Below are 15,572 nucleotides of genomic sequence, written 5' to 3'. Positions count from 1 at the left end.
AATGCAACAATATGTTCAAGAAACTCTTGAAACAGAAACACACACACAGAGTTAAAAAAAAAAGGGGGGGTGTGGGGAGGGGGGACTGGAGCAGAATCTATTATACTTTGGCTGAAGTATGAAAAGGCAAGAGTAGCAATCATGATCTCAAACAAAACAAAAGCAAAAAAAGACCTAATTAGAGAGATAATTAAGGAAGCCACATTTTGCTAAAAGGTACAAATATCAGTACTATACATATACGCACATGACATAGTATGCAAATGACATAGCATCCAAATTCTTTAAGGAAAAGTTAAATAAATTACTAGAGGAAATAGTAAAACTATACTAATACATGACTGCTCTCAGAAATAGATAAACCTAACTATAAGATAGATAAGAAAAAACATTAAGGAGATCAATAGAATTTTAGAAAAGCTATGTATGACAGAACTTTGGAGAAATTTGGATGGGAATAGAAAGGATTATACTCTTTTGGGGGGGGGCAATTGGGGTTAAGTGACTTGCCCAGGGTCACACAGCTAGTAAGTGTGAAGTGTTTGGTCTGAGGCCGGATTTGAACTCAGGTCCTCCTGACTTCAGGGCTGGTGCTCTATCCACTGCACCATCTAGCTGCCCCAATTATACTCTTTTCTCAGCTGTACATGGCATATTTACAAAAACTGGCAATTTATTAGGGTAAAAAAATTCCTCACAATCAAATGCAGAAAAGCAGAAATATTAGAAGTACCCTTTTTGGACCATAATGCAATAAAAATAGCATTCAATAAAGGTTCTTGGAAGCATAGATTAAAAATTAATTGGAAATTAAACAATCTAATTGTAAAAAAATGAGTGGTCAAAGAACAAATCATAGAAGCAATCAATAATTTTTAATTTCATTAAAGATAATGAAATCAATGAGACAACATGCCAAAATTTGTGGGATACAGCCAAAGTAGTTGGTAGGGGAAATTTTATTGTTCTCACTCCAAGGAATAAGTTTCTTCTTTATGAAGGAATGACTACTTGTTGCAATGAGGCATTATAGTTAACATTTATTCTGGTTCAGGAGCACTTTCTTCAATTAACCAGTGTAGAAACACTGATATCTGTAGAACTAAAGCGAAACCATTTGAAATTAGAAAAAAAAATTCAAAAGAAATAATGGAGGCTAAATAGGTCTCTGTTCCCTTATTTGAATTAAATATATAACAATACTGCTAAGAATAGCCCATTCAAAGTTATAACAATCAGAACTCTCTCTGTCCCTTTGCTAGGATTCATGATGAGGAAAGATATATTCCTAGAGGAAACTGAGACATTTAACTCCCATTCATTTGCATCTGTACTGTCAAGAATCAGCCTGTGGAGCCTTCCTCTTCATCTTCCATTAAGACCATTGATAGGAATCTTGAAAAATCTTTTTTAAAAGACCTCAATGTAGTCTATGGGAATCAAAGAATGTGGGATGATGAGATATTCCTTGACAAAGACTTTTGCTATATTCCTCGTGATGTAGAGCAGTTTCCTTGTGATTCCAGTCAATTTGAACGACTTTTTTCTATCTAGGGAAAACAAGCTAATCTTATATTCATTCTGCAGGTTGCCTTTTATGGACATTCCTAGAAAATGGGGAGATACTGAAGTCAAATATGGGCCCTGCAATATACAAGATCCATTCCCTCTGTGGAAGAGTACCTTTGGCAAAGAATCATGATATCCATATAAAGCAAAGACATATTCCTAGAGAAAATCAGGACATTTTCTCTCCTTCATTTGCTCCAGTACCTTCAAGAATCAGACTCTGGTGCCTGCCATTACACATTCCATCATCTTTTAAGAGGCATTGTGAAAAACCTTTGACAACATTTCTATGTAGTCTATTGGAATCAATAATTGTACTCAATGACTGGGGATGTTCCTTTACAAACAAAATTTTAAAGTATTGCTCCAACAGTAAAGAGAGAGTCCCATAACAATGGGCTCTGTGACAGGGGTTCACACACACAAATATATATATATATATATATATATATATATATATGTATACATACATGCAAAGAGGTGTGTTGTTTTGCTATATTATTTTGCCCATCTAGGTTATCTGTGTCTGCATGAATCTATTTAGATGTGGCTTGAAAGGAAGTAAGAATAGATATCTCTAGAATCTTCTCTCCCCCTACCCCACCTTTCTCCAAGAAAGACTTTGATTCCTGATAGGAGGGGAAGCAAAAGGTTGGGGCCAGAGGCTAGCCACACTGCTCTCCTCAGAGATGGAGTTTGCTGTGTTAGAATTACACCTATCTGTTCCCTTAAATATTGGCAGTCTAGGAAAAATAATTTTAAAGTTCAAGTTACGTTCCCGATCACTATCCTTTAAATGGGGGGAGTACCCCAAACTATATATCCAAGGTATGACTCCCTTCCTACCAGATGCCAATTCTGTAATTAACACACACAACAAATAGCAATTAACCCATTTAATCAGTTAGCAAACTTCATCAAAGTATACACATGAGAATATATACATATATGTACATATACATACATACATATATATGTATGTATGTATGTGTATGTATGTGTATATATATATATATATATATATATATATATATACAGGACAATACTCAGAGTGAATAAGCTTTCCCATTGGGTATGAGATAAGTCAGCTCAAGAGAGTCCCAGATCTCAGCTAAAGGGAAATTCCCTGAAGTCTCTAATACAGCAAGCTAGGGAGAGGGACGTGATAGAGGTTCCTGGCTTCCTATATATCAGCTTCTTCCCAGAATCTTCCTCTATCTCCATGGACCTGAAGACAGATGCACACACAAATACATACATACATACATACATACATACATACATATATACACCACATATATACAATATATACACATATATATGTAGAGTATATATGGTACATATATACTCTGGAAAACTATGCATTTTCTATAATTAATAATTATTAATAGAAAATGCTATTAATGGAAAATATTCCATGCCCACCCATCCACACATACAACTTGCATTGGGGGGAAAAAATTTCTTCTCTCTTTGAGTTTCAGCTTCCTCTTTCTTAATCCCCTTCCATGCATCGATACTTGGACAAACTCATGTTAAATGGATACCTGGGTTTTTACTAACAGCTCCAAATCACATAGCAATGAAAGGAATACTGCCAAGAAGACAAATGTTTTCCCCCCCACCCGCAAGAACCATACTCCTCCTCCGAGGAGATAAGGGAAACAGGAAGTGAGTGGTTAAATAGGGAACTGGGAGCAGCTTCCCTGCTCCAGCGAGTGAGCAGGAAGGAAGTATTGAGACTTGGGTTGGTACCTCTCACCAACCCCCACGATCTTCTAGTTCTTCCTGATCTGTCCTGCACCCTTGTATGCTCACCACCTCTGCTCTGCCCTACTTAAGCTCACGCCTCTTGAGCACTTGTGGGCTAGTCTAGCCTTTTCTTTGCTGCCCTCTGTTCCTCCAAGCCCACATACCCACATATTCTACTGAGCAGGAAGGGATGCTGACAAATATGGGTGGCAGCCAAATTGGATCTTTTGAGCAGTGCTCATTCTCCCTTCTATTCTGTCCCCCACATACACACACTCTTCTCTACACTTCTCCATCTGACTGACATTTCTCTGGGCAACTTCAAAATCAAATGCCACAAAAACAGGGAGCTCTGCGTAATGCCTGGTCTTCTACAGGAAGACTCTTCTGGTCAATCAAGTCTCCATGGTAATAAAGCAACAAGGGCTATATAATTAACAAATATGATTCTTTTATTAAGAGGAAAGAGCTGGGCTCCAAGGAAGAAGCAACTGATTGGCTCACATGGATGCTATTCCCGTGGATATACAAGTGCTGTCAGATAAGAGATCATCATAAGAGTCATAGGAAAAATAGAGGAATGAAGGTTGGTGACCCTTTGCTGAGGGATAATGAGGCAGCTATTTGTCAATCTGGTAATAACAATAAAAGGGTTTACAGGCTTCCTTGTTCATGACAGAAACTTGTAAAATCTGATTGCATGTATCTACTTCTGATGAATCACATGGATGTAAATGATAGTGCATAACAAAACCAACACATTACCCATGTATGAAAATGTATGCTGTCCTCTGAAGTCAATGCTGATCAGCACACTGACTCAATTTCGTATGACTTTCAATGCTTTTTCCCCTCCCTTCACATTATTGTAGTCATTATGTAAATTGTTTCCTTGGTTCTGTACTTCTCTCTGCATCAGTTCATGTAAGTCTTCCAAAGTTTCTTTTAATTCTTCATATTTATTGTGTTTGTGATGTAATGGATTGTGTTGTGATATAATGGATTATTGCAACAATCCATTACATGCATATACCACAAATTATTCAGCTATGACCTAATTGATGGGTCCCCACTTTGCTTCCAATTCTTTACTACTACAAAAAGTGCTGCTGTATTTTTGTACTACTGCCTTCCCCTCTGTTCTTGACTTCCTTAGGTAAAAGATTAATTATAGTTTACTGATACTTTTGGAATAGTTCTAAATTATGATCCACAATGTTTGGCCCAATTCACAATGTCACCAAGAGAGCATTAACATACTTGCCTTCTCCAATTTGTCCAGGATGTTAAAGTGCAAAGTTATGACACAACCAGTATACAAAATATTAAGTTATAAGAGAACAAACAAATACAGTCAATAAAAGGGCTTTGGGCTCCAGGCTAAGCCTTGAAATTTGAGGAAGTCCAATCATTAGAATGATTTGTGACCGACATACTGTACAGTGGGAAAAGGGAATTTTTCTCTCCTAGGTTGTAAATGGCAGCCTGTAGTGACCTACATAGAGGGTGTTACCCTAACCAACAGCTCCAGAGTTGGTCTGTTTGAGAGAGTTTGAGGCATAATTGAGGGAAAAATGATACATTCCAGGTGGTCACAGAAACAGCAAGGCAGGAAGAGGGAGAAAACAGCTTCAAGGAAAGGACCTCCGGAAGCAGACAAGAGCACCAGCTATGGATTCAGGAGAGCTCAAAGACTTGGCAATTCAGAGTAGAGCTATAGAGAAGAACCGACTGCAAACCTAGTTAGGCAATACAACGGAAGACATGCTGCACACAATAGATGTGTGAATTCTCTACAAAAGAAAGGTGTTCCAGACACTGCAGTACCAGGAGTTGTGAGTTCTTTTTATCACATGTGTATCCTATAAGTGTGCCTCTGCTACCAATATACTCTTAACTTTGAACCCACTCTTCCTAGGCTGCAGTCTCCCATAAATACATACAACGTACTTTAGCTGGGGATTTTTGTTTGTTTTGTCATCTTAGTAAATTCCTTTGCTTTGAGCTAATTGTGTCTATTGGGTTAGTGCCAATCATCCTGGTGCTTCATACAGTGTTAGGACTGTGTAGACCCACAAGGTTACTCCTAGATCCTGAAAGTAGCAGTAACCCTTCTGGGTACCCAACCCAAATATGGGAAAGTAGTCTATATGTAGTGCTACTATATTTTGCTCATATTAGGATTCATCCTTTGGAAATGTTGAGGCAAATTATGGCAAGACATATGCAACATAAGGATGTCAAAGACAAAGGTACCACCTGCGTTGCATCTAATTATTTTGCGAATAACATTGAACTTTACCTAAAACTTCGTTTATCCAAACGTGATTTTCTTATTGACAACAATTCCACATTTAAGTACCTTATCTCTACACTTCCACCCTCCCCCTTTGCTGCTGTTCTAGTGCTGTTTGAGTTCTAAGATAGGAGGAGGAGCAGATGACAAGCAGTCTTGCCTTTGGGGTATGAAACAGGCTCTTCCGGTTACTTCCTTTGTGTGTAGCTCTGGCTTTTACTCTCCGCCCCAATGACAGCAAATGATAGCCGCTCAGTAAAGGGATAAAAAGAGCTTATTCTCTTTTCTTCTCCCGGCCGTTCCACTTTCTCAGCTCCAAGGGGAGCAAACAGCACTAGCCACCTTCTTTGTCCCTCGCTCGAGGTACACGCAGTCAATATCGCCTACAGCTGCAGTCTCACCTGGAAGAAAGAGAAAGGTGGTAGGCAGCAATTGGTCGGTCCTTCCCTCTTGCACAGTAGCTGCATAGGCGAGCGCCTCCTGCTACCCTTGGTACGTGCCCGCCCCTGCGTCCTGAGGATTTTCCCTATTGGATCGCTGGGGACTCTATGTGAGCACAGTGGTGGAGCCTCGGAGAGCGAAGAAATTGGATGAGAGACTGGGCGGTTTCCTTACCCCTACATTGCTGTTGGCAAACATTTTTGTAGCAACCACCGGAGAAGTTGCTTGTTGTGAAGGTTGTTCAACACTCTCCAGGCCCTCGTCCTCTTACTGGCATCCGGACTTAGGTAGGCAGCCTTCCTGTTGTTTGCTGCAGTGCAGTAGCTGGCTTAGTGTCCCCGCCTAGTTAAAAACTACCCTACGTAGCCTTTGGGATGAGGGTGGGGCACCTGCTTGGGGACCCCATCCTTCTCCCACAGCGGGGCTCCAAGTGCGGTTCATGGTCCATTCCTGGCATGATCGAGGTGCCTGAGGTAGTGATATTTCTATCATTGTCAAACCAAGGGTCCCTTTGCAGAAGGAAGCAGATAGGGAAGAATCGCTTCCGGCTTTTCCATTTTATTTAAATAGCAGAAGAAAGAGGGTGCTTTGAAAATATTTCCTCTTCTTAACTGTTAGGAACATCAGTTGTTGCTAATCTCTGGGCCTCATAGGGCAAATCGTCCCCCATCCTTTTATTCCAGTTGGCACCGTTGCTCTCCAGGAATGTTAAAGATGAGCGCCTAGTGCCTGTCGCATAGTAGGCTCTTAATAAGTGGCAAGCAGAAGAGTAAGATTAAGTTGAGTGGCTGTGGGTTTGTGTGTTTGTATTTGTGTGTGTTCATTCATGAGAATAATCCATTGAAAAATAAACCCTTTGCCTAGGGAAGACCTAGATGTTTTAAGAGGTCTACCCCAGAACAGTGAGCTCTCTAAGGTTCTGTCCCTAAAGCATGTTCCTTGACTTTAATATTTTGCAGTATTCATGTCTCCAACATAATATAATCTTCTGAGTAAAGGGATTGTGGAGGTGTTACATTTTCCGTTGTTCATTCATTTTCAGTCGTGTCTGACTCTTCGTGAACCCATTTAAGGTTTTCTTGGCAGAGATATTGGAGTGGTTTGACATTTCCTTCTCCAGCTCTTTTACAGATGAGGAAACTGAAGCAAACAGGGTCTGAGGACCTGTCCATTGAGCCACCAAGCTGCCTAGTGTTACACTATTATGAAAAATAAACCTCGATTTAGAAAATATTTTTGTAGTGTCTTATCTAAGGTAATAATTTTTTTTCCCCTCTACCCCAAGCCATTTAGTTGTGGCTGCTTATTTAAAAACAAATACTTTCAGTTAGTTTTGTTAGCACTTTAAAGGATCCAAGTTCAGGATACCCACACCCTTATTATATATTTATTTGGTCAATCTATCAAGACATTTATTAAATATCTACTATTTGTCCTGAAGACACTGTTAGTCATGGAGTAATTTGAATTTTAATGTCAGAATCAGGGCTGAGAATTTTTTTGTTTTAGTAAATGTGTTTCCGGAGGTGTTCTTTGCTGATTATTGGTAAGTGCTTCATAAATGTTAGTTGAGTTGATTCGATATTTCTAAATTTCTATGTGAATGACTTAGAAACAGTTTTCTGTTACTTCACAGATATGTGGCAACATGTATTTTTTACCACATAAGAAAGCTATAGGACTGCTTTGATGAAGTGAAACAACTAGAGTTTTTAATTGCTACAACAATCAACCAATTAACTTTAAAATAATATAGCCAAAAATAAATTTACATTAAAAAGAACTGTTAATGGTAGGAACTTTGGGAAATTTTTCTTTTCAATTATGAGGTGGGTGTAATTGATTTAAAAATATTATCTTCATACTTGCTAACACCCTTATTAACTGCTTGGTCTCATCCGCCAAACTTCTAATCTCATTCAAAAAGTTAGTTTGTGAAGTACTTACAGCTTAATCATTTCTTTTAGCATTTTTTATCTTTCAGTTATCAATGCAGAAGTCAAATATAACTGACTGACCTGTTTCTGAAATTACCACTGACATGCTGTGCTCATCTCTGCCCCTCCCAACATTTCCTGGTTTGAGCTTGTCTTGCTAAATAGTGCTTTGAAAAATATGTACAGCTGTATAGCCAATTCAGTTGCTTCAAAACCACTGCTTTCTTAATGGATGTTGTCCATACTTTCCACAAGCATACTTTTCTCCTCACCATACTAATTTATTTCTGCTGACTTTTTTTTTCTTCTCAATTTCTCTAATTCAGTTCTGCCGCCATTCAAATAAGAGCAATGTAGCCTATCATGGCTTCACAGAGCCATTTTACTACTTCTGATATCTCTAGATGTTTTTGGCTCCTTTTGATGTTAGTAAACATTTTGCTACAACCTACTGGATGATGATCTGTTCCATCTGCCTGACCCTTTTCGTAAGCAGTTGCTTAGGATCTACAAGCCATTTCCATCAGTTTTGCTAGTTATATTAGTTACTCACCACTGCTGTAGTTTGGTTACTCTGGGCAATAGCCAAGAAATATAGCACATTGCCTCACATAGTATTTTTACCTGTAGGAAATGATTGGCTTAAGTCCAGTGAAGTTTGTGTGTGTGTGTGTGTGTGTGTGTGTGTTTAAAGCAGCGCAAACAGTTAGATATCCTTAGGTGCTTAAGAAAATTATATAGGATTGTGTAGAGGGATCAAAGGAACAAATATAATACTTTTTAAGGACTAGAAGAATAGTCCGTGATAAAATTTTTTGAGAATAATTTGGTATTTGGAAAGATTTTTCCTCTAAATCAAGGATTAAAAACCTGGGCTAGAATGAATATACAGGCCCATACAAAGAGGGATATTGTTAAAGAATAATTATCAGTGCAACATTTTAAGTTATCGAAAATTACCTATTGACAATCTGGGGAGAAGAATGATGTTTCATTTAGGCATTAAGCTCAGGCCCACTAGAGCTATGACTTTCTTTATATACTATTCCTGTCATTCTGTAGACTCTAAAAAAATTATAGAAACTCAACAGAGAAAGGATGTATGGGAAGTCATTTTAAAGACACAGAAAAAAGAACGAATAGCATGGGAAGGTACCTGGATCCTAGAAATATAAAAGTGAGAAATTTGTAGATTAGAGGTATTGGCATATTTCAAGTAACTGTTGGTTTAATGAATATTATGTAGTTAAGCCTTCCGTTCCCCTTAAGGTCCTATTTTTTTTAATAGCTTTTATGCCTTTTTGATTTCAAAATGCTGAGAATATTCAAAGTTTATTTTTTTCCCTCAGAAAATAGATTGAGCATTAAATATTGCTCTCAATCTCCAGTCATAGCATTATGTCAAGAATCTGTGATTTCATTCACCTGCATAAATTGAAATTCCTCTGCAACTTCTTAGCTAAATCTTAGAGCATTATTTCCCACTAAACTTAAATTGCTAAATATAAGGTCAACAGCAGGGAGACCTATTTTTAAATATGGTTTTGTTTTTGCTTTGCAGGGACAATTGAAAAATATTCATTTCATATTGCTAGCTTGCCATAATGCCCTGTTGGTGACATTGCCAAGTTACCCAAAATGGATCATTCTATTAATAAAATGATTTTAAGTATAAGCAAAATTTTCTGCAAAATGGTGTTTATGGGTATGATTTTTATATGGTGATATGTTTTATAAAGGGTGGTGTTTTACAGAGTTCATTTGTTACATCAGATATATAATATGTGCACATTTGTTTTTATTTTGTTCTTTTCTCTTGGCTTCAGGTTCCTCTCCTACTGTGAGAATGTAAAATGGATCCAGAAGAACAAGAGCTATTGGGTGATTACAGATACAAAAATTATTCTTCAGTGATTGAAAAGGCTTTAAGAAATTTTGAATCATCAAGTGAATGGGCAGATCTAATCTCTTCACTTGGTAGACTCAATAAGGTATTTGAAGAGTGTTATAAATCTTTTTAAAGTGACTACAATTAAGTTTCTTTTTATCATATGTAGATTCACACTCTATCTAGTATAAACTGTAATGCTGAGCAGAAAATACATGTTTTTTAAAATTATTTTTAACTTGGAATAGCATTCATTCTTTTGACCAATTGTTTTTGGTCCACTACCTCCTTGTCACTTGAAGTGACACAATATCTTCAAAGGTTTTGCAAGTAAAGCAGATTCTGGAAAAGCTTTTAGTAAGGGCCTGGTACAAACTGTACATTCCATCTTCCAAAAGACCTCTGTGGGAGAGAGGTATATGATGTAACTGTATGGGCCATGAGATAACCCTTTGGATGTTCTTACTCTCATGTGTCTGATGCTTTCAGGGGCTCCTCATTACAAGGGAAAACTAGAATTGGGGAAAGGCAAGAAAGGCAGCAGAATAGCAAATAAAATAGCACCCTTATGAGGAGCATTCTAAAATATTCAGTAGAAAAAACTTCCCATGCAACAGACTTTATATTTTTCTGGAGGAAATATATTAAATTCTGAATTCACACACCAAAAAAAAGAGCTATTTTTCATACAGACAGCGGAATACAGAAAGAGGATTTAATATAAATCGGACTCCATTTCATACTGCTTGCTTTGTTTTAAAAAAAAAAAGGAACAATACATCCTACACATTACTTTAAAAGTACCCTGCTTATCTGTGCTTCCTTATGAACTTCCCACCATTCTATTCTCTTATACTTTTTCTTCTGTTTTTTTCTCCTGTCATTTTTTAGGAGTCTGTTCAGGTAGTCAGTTAATAAACGTTTTTTATTGCCTGTAACATGCCTACATTGTGCTTAATGATGGGAATACAAAAAGAGGCAAAAAACAGTACCTGCCCTCAAGAGCCTCACAATCTAACAGGGGAGACAAGCAAATAACCTGCACAAATAAGCTGTGGTGAATAAATAGGAAATAATTGAGAAGGGAAGACACTAGGATTAAGATGGGTTGGGAAAGGCTTCACATAGATGAGATTTTAGTTGGGATTCAAAGAAAGCTAGGGAAGCCAGTAGATAAAGTTGAGTAGAGAGAACATAACAGGCATTGGGGACAACCAGAGAAAATGCCTAGAGTCAAGAAATGAAGGGAATCCAGAGGAGGCTAGTGTTGCTTGGTCGTATGTTTCTTCCTTAGCGTGCTCTTCTTTTACATTTTTTTTGCTTTACTGCTCTCATTTAATTTTTAAAATCCTTTTTTTATCTCTTTTTCGAACTGTTGCTTTAACTCTTCTAGGAATTATTTTTGGACTTTTGTTCAAGTTGCATTTTTCTTTGAGGATTTGCTTGCAGATATTTTCAGGTCATTCTCTTCTATGTTTATGTCTTGACCTTCCCTGTTACTGTGGTAGCTCTTTGTGATAGGATTTTTTGTTTGCTTACTCATTCTTCCAGCCTGCTTCTTGACTTTGGACTTTAAATTAGAGCTAAGCTCTGCACAGTTTTAGGGGATGATGTTTGGGCGTGAGCTTTTGTCTTCTTTCATCCTTCTTCTGTTTTCACAGTTCAGTCTGGTAGCCTGTAAGTTTTCAGCATTCCCAAAGTGTGTGATCCAGAGAGAGGTGCGTTCACTGCCCTCTTGATCTGACCTCTGCAAGTTTCTGACCCAGGTTTGGGTCTCTTGACTTGTGCTTGCTTAGAGTTTCTATAGACTTCTGCTGGACTTGGTCACTGTTAGCCCACTTGGAGGTTCTACAGGTTTAGAGCAACTGAACTGCTGGTTTCCCTTTAGTTTGAGACTTGTACCTTGAATATTTCATTTCAGGCTTACCTTCTGGGCTAAAGGCTAGAAGTGAGTCACCATTTTCCTCCTGGGATCAGAGCCAGACAGCTAGTATTTGTTTAAAATACTTGTTCCTTGCTCAGTACATAGCTAGTACTATGTAGTACTAGCCAGTACACTCACTACTGATTCTCTCCACCCCGGATCTATGACCTGGGACTGGAGAATAGACAACAGAGCTGCCAGATCATGTGTTCCTGTATCCAGTGCTCATCCTGGGAGCCCCTCGAATCTCTTTCTGCCCTGGTGCTTCCTACACTGGGGCCCTGGCTCAGCCTTCTTTCTGTCCCTGTGTGCTTCAATGCTTCCTGTCCCTGTGGGTACTCCTGGCCAGACTTCATTCCAAGTAACTCTAGACCACTCTGTCAACCTTCATCAGCTGACCTCGGCTGGAAAAAGTAACTCACTGAGATTTTTCTTGGCTTTGCTGATAAAAATTCTGTCTGGCACATTTTCTAAATCATTGTAGAAGAGGAATAGTGGGAAGCTAGACTCACTGCTTGAACCCACCTCTGAGGCCGATGATTCTTAAACTATATCTCTAATCTGTTTTCCAGGTTGTTGGGTTTGGGTTGTTGCTTTTTTTGAGAGTGAATAGTTACTTTTTTTCCTTTTTTCTTTTCGATCTTTGGATTGCACATTTCTTGATGTGCCATGGAGGTGGTGATTCTTGAATGGTCTATTCTATTTTTCAGAGAGTCCGTTACTTACTGAAGTTGTATTCTAAGCTATTTTTTCCTCTTAATTCTTTCCTCCAGAGGTTTTCCTTTTTAATTTAATTTAATTTTTTTATCTCTTGGTATTCTTGCAGACTTTGTAGAAAATCTATGTTTTCCTTTGAATGTTCCATTTTTAGTCATTCTTTTTTTGAGGCTTTACAGAGCTACAATGCTTTTCATATTGGTTGATGTTTTCTTTGATTTATTCATCTCCTGCACTGGGGCTTTGGTGTAGGGATAAGATCAGCTCACTGCTGTGCCTTTGGGTGGAGTGGTCAGCTCTACTTCATCTTTCCCTAGGTCCCCTGCATTCTTGTGTTGAGCTCCATCTCTGGGGGAGTTAGGACTTTCTTTGAGGTTTAAAGACTGTATCTTCAGGGCCTTCTATTGGCATCTGGATGGAGTTTTAGGGGCTTTGGAGCTCCTTGGTTTAGGATAACTCATTGTCACCAATCCTTTGATCTGACTGGCAGCTGTTCCTGGTGGCTTTGAAGATCTGCTCTCTGGATTTCTGCTCTATCCAATGGCTTTCTCAGAGGAGGCCTTTGTTCTTGCTCTCTTGGTATACATAATCTTGTAGGCTATCAGTGTCTCGAGTTGCAGTGGAAGGCTTCTAGCTTGTTTGCCTAGGGTAGTTCTGGCCTTTCCTGTAGGCCCCCTTTACTTATGCTCTATGGTTTTAGGATTATCTTACTGTTTAGTACTGGTTAGAAGAAGTTGCTTACTGTAGTTTTTGATTGGATTTCTTGACCATTATTTAGTCTGATGCAGTTTTCAAGGTTTTGGCAGGAGTATGTGGGAGCTGCCCTGTCTATGCCTATTCAGGCTGCCATGTTGGCCAGAAGTCCTAGAAACTGATTTTGTGGTGCTTCCCATAGAGCCAGTATCCTCCCCAGGTCACAGGAAGGCACTAACTTTAGTTTTCTTCCAGTGGTTCTGAAAGGTTTGATAAGTTGAGTCATTTTTTCTAATAGAACATCACCTTGCTAATACCTATACCAGCTCCATGCTCTAGATTTTCTGCTTTTATTCTTTGTTAAACCTCAAAAATCTCATTATGTAGTACAGCTACATGTTGACTTTTAAGTTTTGTGCGTGGATGGTAATAAAGGTCAAAATGTCCACAAATTTCCCAATTCCATACCAAATACCTGACATCTTTGAGATTATCAAACACTAGATTACCGTGCTCATTGCTTCTATATATTGTGTACCTAATCTATTCCATTGATCATCCACTCTATTTCTTAACTAGTGCCAAATGTTTGATGATTACTACTTTGTAATATAGATTTAAATCTGGTACTGCTTGGTCCCCTTCACATTTTTTGGTCGTTAATTCCCTTAACATTCTTGACCTTTTGTTTCTCCACATGAATTTTATTCTTATTTTTTATAGCTCTATAAAGAAATTTTTGGTAGTTTGATTGGTATGACACTAAATAGTTAAATTAAGTAGTGTATTGTCATTTTTATTATATTGTCTCAGCCTATTAGTGAGAAATGAATATTTCTCCAGTTATTTAGATATGTCTTTATTTATGTCAAGAATTTTTCAAAGTATCTCTTTTATTTTCCTTTCCTCTGTAATCTGAATATGGAACTTTGATATCAAAGTTAGATATCCATTTGGAGTTTGTTTTATTTTGGTAAATGGTGTGAGTTTTTATTTAAACTTAATTTGTTAGTCTGCTTTCTAGGTTCCCTAGCTCTGTGTGTGTGTGTGTGTGTGTGTGTGTGTGTGTATAGAATAGTGACCTTTACTCCTGTAGTTGAGGTCTTTGGTTTTATTACATATTAAGCTACTATGTTTAATTGATTTTAGATTATGTGTACCCAATATTTTCCATTAATCAACTTTTCTATTTTTAACCACCATATAGTTTAAAAAAATATTTCATATAGAAGCTTAACTGATATAAATCAATTGCCATAACAATGCAATCAGAAAAGCACCTTGGTTAGCAAACACTTGACTTATTTGTGGAGAGGAGAAAGATAAGCAAAGGTAACCTCAGTTTAGTCTATAAATTCATTGGTAAAATTTTACAAAAAAGAGTGAAAATTATGAGAAGTATCACTTTATAAAGCAGAGAGAAGCAGCGAAGGGCAAACACTCTTTTTTATTTTGGCAAAAAGCCCAACTATATAAAATCACCCCCAAGGAAATGTAGGGATAAAAATGGATAGAGCTCAACAAACAGGTAAAAAATGGAAAAGATCAGCAAAATATCCAAATTATAACATGATAGCTTGATACAGTTTTGATGATTAATATTTTGTAGTAAAGTAGAGATCTGCTACTGCTAGGCCCTGCTCCCTTTTTGTTTTTTTAATTTCATTATGGTTCTTGACCTTTTGTTTCTCCTGATTTACCTTGTCCCAATATTTTTCTATTTCTGTAGTTTTAAATCCTTGTCACAGCACTGGATTTCTAAATTAATTTTGTTACTGTCAGTTTTATTACATTAGCATAATCCTACCATTAAAAGTTAATTCCTATCCAATTGTTTAGATCTTCCTTTTTTCTGTAAAGAATATGCTGTAGTTGTATTTATATAAGTCTTCTGTGTGTCTTCTTGGTTAGTAGACTTCCAGATTATATATTTTATAGTTATTTTAAATGGCAGTTTTCATCTCTTTCTGCTAGGTTTTGTTTATAACACGTGGAAATGCTGATAATTTTTATGAACACACATATTTTCTTGATATCTTAGGGTACCCCTGTGTTTCATAGTATGTCTACCTTTGGTTTTTGGTTTGTTTGGTTTTTTTTGGCTAGGCAATGGGGTTAAGTGACTTGCCCAGAGTCACACAGCTAGTAAGTGTTATGTGTCTGAGGCCGGATTTGAACTCAGGTCCTCCTGAATCCAGGGCCAGTGCTCTATCCACTGCACCACCTAGCTGCCCCAGTATGTCTACCTTTGCTAACAGTTTCTGATGATAAACTTCAGTTGTGGGTAGAATGAAGGTGGTAGAGCCAAAATGGCAGAGTAGCAGGAAGAAATAAAGCTGAGCTCTACTCCCCAAC

At 37.7% G+C, this 15,572-nt stretch overlaps 1 protein-coding gene and 1 long non-coding RNA gene across 3 annotated transcripts in view; one reads left to right on the top strand and one right to left on the bottom strand.

Moving 5' to 3' along the window:
• Window positions 1-3,755: 3,755 nt before the first annotated feature.
• On the bottom strand, window positions 3,756-6,320 carry LOC110214780 (uncharacterized). The gene is made up of 2 exons (XR_002326370.1): window positions 6,233-6,320; window positions 3,756-6,018 (listed from the first exon to the last, which is right to left on the bottom strand). It is a non-coding gene; the product is annotated as an uncharacterized LOC110214780 (long non-coding RNA).
• DOP1B (DOP1 leucine zipper like protein B) overlaps window positions 6,261-15,572 on the top strand; it is a 138,231-nt gene continuing 128,919 nt past the window's right edge. For both annotated transcript variants that reach the window (XM_020995843.2, XM_020995842.2), the window contains exons 1-2: window positions 6,261-6,345; window positions 9,822-9,986. In XM_020995843.2, the coding sequence (XP_020851502.1) occupies window positions 9,849-9,986 (138 nt within the window). In that variant the 5' untranslated portion in view covers window positions 6,261-6,345; window positions 9,822-9,848. The remainder of the gene's footprint in view (window positions 6,346-9,821; window positions 9,987-15,572) is intronic.

This window comes from Phascolarctos cinereus, unplaced genomic scaffold, assembly GCF_003287225.1.
Source record: "Phascolarctos cinereus isolate Bilbo 61053 unplaced genomic scaffold, phaCin_HiC Scaffold_726;HRSCAF=1367, whole genome shotgun sequence".
Lineage (NCBI taxonomy): Eukaryota > Metazoa > Chordata > Mammalia > Diprotodontia > Phascolarctidae > Phascolarctos > Phascolarctos cinereus.
Note: the sequence above shows the minus strand (reverse complement) of the source record. Positions and strands in the feature narration are given on the sequence as shown.